The 6932-nt window shown below is 46.5% G+C and overlaps 1 protein-coding gene across 4 annotated transcripts in view; it reads left to right on the top strand.

Annotated features, from left to right (window-relative positions):
- LOC135556171 (low-density lipoprotein receptor-related protein 8-like) overlaps positions 1-6311 on the top strand; it is a 249983-nt gene extending 243672 nt beyond the window's left edge. Inside the window, exons 17-19 of one of the 4 annotated variants that reach the window (XM_064989155.1) lie at positions 2328-2396; positions 4025-4215; positions 5704-6311. In XM_064989155.1, coding sequence (XP_064845227.1) covers positions 2328-2396; positions 4025-4215; positions 5704-5742 — 299 coding nt within the window. In that variant the 3' untranslated portion in view covers positions 5743-6311. Of the gene's footprint in view, positions 1-2327; positions 2397-4024 lie in introns of all 4 variants that reach the window. The other 3 variants (XM_064989157.1, XM_064989153.1, XM_064989154.1) reach the window with 3 other exon arrangements.
- The last annotated feature ends 621 nt before the right edge of the window (positions 6312-6932 follow it).

Here is a 6932-nt window from a genome sequence, read left to right on the forward strand (position 1 = left end):
GGTCCGTTAAAAGCGCAGAGAGCATCATGAAGAACAAGGAACACACCAGGCAGGTCCGAGATACTGTTGTGAAGAAGTTTAAAGCCGGATTTGGATACAAAAAGATTTCCCAAGCTTTAAACATCCCAAGGAGCACTGTGCAAGCGATAATATTGAAATGGAAGGGGTATCAGACCATTGCAAATCTACCAAGACCTGGCCGTCCCTCTAAACTTTCAGCTCATACAAGGAGAAGACTGATCAGAGATGCAGCCAAGAGGCCCATGATCACTCTGGATGAACTGCAGAGATCTACAGCTGAGGTGGGAGACTCTGTCCATAGGACAACAATCAGTCGTATATTGCACAAATCTGACCTTTATGGAAGAGTGGCAAGAAGAAAGCCATTTCTTAAAGATATCCATAAAAAGTGTCATTTAAAGTTTGCCACAAGCCACCTGGGAGACACACCAAACATGTGGAAGAAGGTGCTCTGGTCAGATTAAACCAAAATTGAACTTTTTGGCAACAATGCAAAACGTTATGTTTGGCGTAAAAGCAACACAGCTCATCACCCAGAACACACCATCCCCACTGTCAAACATGGTTGTGGCAGCATCATGGTTTGGGCCTGCTTTTCTTCAGCAGGGACAGGGAAGATTAAAATTGATGGGAAGATGGATGGAGCCAAATACAGGACCATTCTGGAAGAAAACCTGATGGAGTCTGCAAAAGACCTGAGACTGGGACGGAGATTTGTCTTCCAACAACACAATGATCCAAAACATAAAGCAAAATCTACAATGGAATGGTTCAAAAATAAACATATCCAGGTGTTAGAATGGCCAAGTCAAAGTACAGACCTGAATCCAATCGAGAATCTGTGGAAAGAACTGAAAACTGCTGTTCACAAATGCTCTCCATCCAACCTCACTGAGCTCGAGCTGTTTTGCAAGGAGGAATGGGAAAAAATTTCAGTCTCTCGATGTGCAAAACTGATAGAGACATACCCCAAGCGACTTACAGCTGTAATCGCAGCAAAAGGTGGCGCTACAAAGTATTAACTTAAGGGGGCTGAATAATTTTGCACGCCCAATTTTTCAGTTTTTGATTTGTTAAAAAAGTTTGAAATATCCAATAAATGTCGTTCCACTTCATGATTGTGTCCCACTTGTTGTTGATTCTTCACAAAAAATACAGTTTTATATCTTTATGTTTGAAGCCTGAAATGTGGCAAAAGGTCGCAAAGTTCAAGGGGGCCGAATACTTTCGCAAGGCACTGTATATGCAGAGAAAAGAGTCGGCCTGAGAATTGAACCCTGTGGCACCCCCATAGAGACTGCCAGAGGTCCGGACTGCCAGAGGTCCGGACCTCCAATTTGTCACACTGACCTCTATTTGAGAAGTAGCTGGTGAACCAGGCGAGGCAGTCATTTGAGAAGCAAAGTTGCTGCAGGGGGTGCTGAGATGTTGGCCCTGCTTGGGGTAGCCAGGTGGAAAGTTTGGCCAGACGTTTATAAATGCTTATTGAAATTTTCGTTTAGCAGGTTTCTGGGCGCGGAATAATAGATTCAAGGAATAATGTACAGTATGGTCGGATGTGAGTACAGTTGAGGTAAGCCTAGGCGATGAGAGAGGTTTTGTCTCTAGAACACCATTTAAGAAAGGTGCAGTCACCGCATGTGTGGGGGGGTGGAACAAAAGTGGTAGCTAAGGCATATTAAGTAGGGTTGGAGGCTCTACAGTGAAATAAGACAAAAATTACTTACCAGCAATAGACAAGGCATATTGAAATTTGGGAGAGGCATGTGGAGCCGAGTGATATTAGGGTACATTGAGTAGCTAGGCGAGCTGGAGGCACTGCGTTTCAGTCAGCTTGCAGGCGTTATGGTCGTGATGGATCGGCGGGGCTCCGTGTCGGCAGACAAAGGATCCAGGCCAATTGACAAAAGAGGTAATTGAAGACCAGGAATTGCTTGATGTTTCTCTTCGGCTAGCCGGGAGATGGGCCTAGCTCCAGGCTAACTGGTGCTTGCTTCGGGACAGAGACGTTAGCCAGGAGTAGCCACTCGGATAGCAGCTAGCTAGCTGCGGCAGGAATCCGGAGATGTGGTGGAGAAAAAGCAGTCCGATGTGCTCTGGGTTGATATCGCGCTGTGCAGGCTGGCAGGAGTTGACTCTATCTATCTAGAGAGGATAGAAGGAGGAAGGAGAGGTGTTTTACTGTGCTTATCACTTGTTCTTCTCAACATTGTTCTTCTCTTTATATTCCCTTTTGTCATTCTCTCTCACTCCCTCTCTCTCTCTCTCTCTCTCTCTCTCTCTCTCTCTCTCTCTCTCTCTCTCAGCTGGGAATGAACACTACCTTCTGGGTAACAACATAACAGTGGCGATCCTGGGTATAGTGATCCCTGTAGGTGAGTACAAGTCTACTGTACCATGTGATGTTTGTCTGCTTCTCCCTGCTTCGTCCGTCCGTCTCCGCGTCTGCCTTGGTCACCCCTACAAATGACTTTGCCTGGCTGAAGAATGGGTGTGTATGTGTGTGAGCGTGTTTATTTTATTTTATCAGGAGCCCGTTTAGCTGTTGCACATGCATATACTCTTCCTGGAGTCCCCAGAAAACATCAAATACATGACAGAGTACATAACTGTTATGGACAAGAACAACACAAGATATTATTACAATACAATTACAATTCAAAGCAATATATTGTCAAAAATACCTGAAAATACTATTTAGACACTATTCATATACACATATTCATATACTTATATAGAGCACAGTTCAATTAGACATTTAGAAAGAGGAGAGGCGTGTGTGTGGTGTGAACGTATGCGTGAGTAAATTATGACCACGTGTGTGTGTGTGTGTGTGTGTGTGTGTGTGTGTGTGTGTGTGTGTTCACATGATATTTACTGTAGGTTATGAAATACAAAGCAATCTATCTATCCTTCATTGAGCCCATGTGGCAACATAGAGCTCATCCAAATAACACTGTGCCTGAAGACCATAGGGCATCAGGGCTTAACCCCTCTTAAGTCAGATGTACATATTGCCCATGTTATCACATACTACAATATATAGCCCTTTGGCTTAAGATGGCCAGTACGGATACTCCAGGATAAACCTCTATTATGTCTGAAATGACTGGTGATCAGCTTAGTGTATAAAAGACCATGTCTATAATTGTCTGAAATGACTGGTGATCAGCTTAGTGTATAAATGACCTTGCTCTAGCATACATTATGTCTATAATTGACTCTTCAAAATGAGATATCCCAAACCCCGGCCCGTTAAAGACATCCGACTGTGTCTCTCACCCTCTCCTTCCTTCCCTCACTTCGTTCCCCCTTTCATATCTCTCAATGGTAAATGAAACGGTTAATGCTCCCTCCATGTTTCTGGAGAGCTTCAGAGCTGAGCTATTGGGAGACAAAAAGCTGATTTTTTTTTTTTTCTTTCAAAGGAATGTTTACACGAGAACAAAGGGGTTTCTTAGAATTCAGGCTCAATCATGGAAGAGTCTCTAGTGACCCCCGCCCCCAACAATAGACCAATTAGACTGGGCCTTCCATGGGAATACTGCTATGCTCCTCCCCCTGATAAGGAAATTAGGACTGGGAACAGCAGCCAGACATGGCTTAGTCTTTTTCCCTATTCCCATTCCAACCACTACACCCCCTATTCCCTGTTCCTGGAATAACACTATACCCAGCCATGGATTAAATGGAATGCTATGTGTGTGGTCATATGTGTGTAGAATAGCCATGTGTGATTGTGCACGTGCAATGCTCCTTGCTAAGTGTGTTTGTGGTTGGGTTTGGGTGTGAATGCACGTTCATGTGTCTTTTCATTGTGTATTTGTTTCGTATTTGACTAGGTGTGTTTTCGAGAGACTGTGTGTGCATAGATTGATTGCTGTGTGTGTAAGAGCACATGTACCATATGTGGGTATGCAAAAGCTCCGCTCTGCCTCCCCTGGCTGTGTTAACGTGCCCCGCCATGTGTGTGTCGCTGTGTGTGTGTGTGTCACACACGCAGTTCCTATCCTTGCCACAGTGGTCATCGGCCTGCTCTGCACCGCCGGCTTCCTGGTCTGGCGTAACTGGCGCCGGAAGAACACCAAGAGTATGAACTTCGACAACCCTGTCTACCGCAAGACCACGGAGGACGACGATGACGAGATTCACATCGGCCGTACGGGAGAGTCCATCGGTCACGTCTACCCCGCTGTGAGTGGCAGCGCCCACCAGCCATTCATAGCCCTGCCCCTGGGGGGCGGGATCACAGACAGCAACTCCCATTGGTACTCTGGGGCACCCGTGCACCCTGCCGGCAAATGAGTTGAGAGTGGGTGGGACTTGGAAGCAGAGAGAGGGTTTTGGGTGTGTGGGTCGGCGGATGTCTCCTTAGGTCTGTGGAAGAAAGGGAGAGGCTTACATCCTCACACACACAAACACACACACTTAAGTCACAAAATCATTCCAAACCCACCCTTGGTCAAAAACACTCCCATTGACGTTGAGCCCTTCATCACCAGTCTACCACCACATTATCACTCCCTCCATTCACCACTTGACAGTGTGTGTTAGTGTGCTATCGTTGTGCGTTAGGGAAGCACAGCGCTCGGTGTTTTGAGCTTTATCTTCTCACCTCGGAAGACATAGGCTGTTTCCCAAGTGACACCCCATTCCCTATATAGTGCACTGCATTTGATCAGAGCCCTATGGGCCTATATAGGGAATAGGGTGCCATTTGAGATTCAGACTTAGTGAAGGGAGAATCCATTCCCTGGTTTTATTCCTTTGTAGTGTAAATTAGGGGAACAAAAACCAGGACAGAAATTGCACCTTAGACGATGGGACAATCTTTAATCATATTAATTTATTCCAGATTATTCCAGTTTTATATGTATTTCTCTATGTAAATAAGTGTTTTGTTTTTCTAGCAATGTATTTGTAAGGGATCTTAGATACAGACGAGCTGGTAAACATGAACATGGACCAGAGCAGACAAAGACAAAGAGGTGGGATGGGTTAGCGCTAGGACCAGTTGGCATGGTGACACGTGTGGCTGTGGTGGCACCGCGTGGTAGAGACAGCGGGAGATGGGCGTAGGTGACAGGTTATACACACAGACACACACACACACACACACACAGTTGCTATGCTACAGTGTTGTGCTGAGAGGCCATGCTGAAAACCTGCTCCCCTTCAGAGTGCGTAGTGAGGAACAAGCTTACACCTATGCTTTTGCTCTTCTCCTCCACTGCTCCTCTCCTTTACCGTACTGTATGTTAGCTGGATGGCGTGTCAGTCAAATAGAGACGCCAATGTGGCCTGAGGTGGATCAGGCGTCCCTCTCTGTAAGCGCATGCAGCTCTCCTCACGTCACGGCCAAATCAGTGTGCGGGGGATCGAGGGACGAGGAGGAAAAGGAGTATGGGATCTGCAAGGAGAGCTTCTCTTCTCTCTCTCCTGCTCTGTCGCTCAGATTTCTCTTTCGTCTGTTGCTCTTTTTTTCACCAACAAAAGAATTCCACTGCCTTTTCTTCTATTTAGCCTTCTGGCCTCTCACTCCTCTCTCTGTCTCTCTCTCTCTCTCTCTCTCTCTCTCTCTCTCCCTTTTTAGCTGACCTTTTCACACTCGCACCCCCAGACACACACCCAGACACACACCCAGACACAGTGTGGTAACATTGTTTTATCTGCTCTCTGCAGCGCGTGGCGCTCAGTCTGGAGGATGACGGATTCCCCTGAGGGGCACGCCATGTCCCCATCCACGTCCTCCCCCCTCCGTATCCCGGGGCGACCACACTGCAGAGGAGAGGGGCACAGAGAGAGAGAGAGAGAGAAAGAGAGTCTGCTCGTACCGTACTGTATCGTACACCCCCCCATGGACAGGGGGAGGGGGGTTATCTTTTACTTATACGTGTACCCCTCAACCCGTGTCACTAAAACACGTCCCTCTCTCTCTCTCTCTCTTACTCCTAACTAAAAATGAACTACTACATTACTACTACTACCACTACTACTAGCTACTACTGTGCTGTCCTCTGCCCTTCTCTCAGCCCCCATTAGTTAGTAAGTTACTGTAGTTACCAGTAGTGGTGAATGCTGCTGTCTGTCTTAATGATGATTAACATCGTTGCCCATCAGAGCACATAAATAGATGCGGGCTGGACCTCCCTGAGCACCTTGCTGTAGTCTACTTTGCCAGGAACAGAGGAAAGGCCAGCTGTGTTTTAATTATTATTTTGTGTTTGAATTTTATTTATTGTTTGTGTTTTGCTGGTGTAAATATGATAAGCCGGACCAGGCCTGTGCCACTGAGGATAGGCCTCGCGTGGGCAGAGCCAAGTTGGATGGTGGTGAGGGGGGGGGTTAAGGGAGTGGGATTTGTAGGGAGGGGCTGTTGTGCCAGAGGGCAGCGCCACAAGAAGAAGCAGCAGGGCAGAACTCGGGGGAGGGAGGATTATGGGTAATCCGCTCTGCTGGCATCAGAGATACACAAAAGTAACTAGATAATGAACAGGTGTACAGGGGACGGGTTGGGATGGGGGTTGAGGGCGGGAGACGAGAGAGGAGGGGGTATTTTTTGAAACTAGGAACTGTACAAGCCCTGCTGTTGTTGGACTGTTGTCTGGGAGTAGGTAAGACTTTGGAAGAATTGTTGTGAGTGAGTCATTGTTCCAACGTCAAGCACTGGATTTAAATATAAGGGAAAATGGTCACATAATAATGTTAAAATTCTGAATATGAGGGACCAATGGAGATGCAGAACATGGCTGTCTGAGTTATCCTGTGTTAGTCATTGCACTGTTGATGAGAAAAATGAGAACCTCCTGATTGAAGGTACTGAATTCAACTACTCCATCTGTTTTCTGCAAGAAAGCACATAAAGCTTGAGCTGGTACACATTCTAGTACATGCACACACAGACACAAAGA

This window comes from Oncorhynchus masou, chromosome 15 (assembly GCF_036934945.1).
Source record: "Oncorhynchus masou masou isolate Uvic2021 chromosome 15, UVic_Omas_1.1, whole genome shotgun sequence".
Classification (NCBI taxonomy): Eukaryota; Metazoa; Chordata; class Actinopteri; order Salmoniformes; family Salmonidae; genus Oncorhynchus; species Oncorhynchus masou.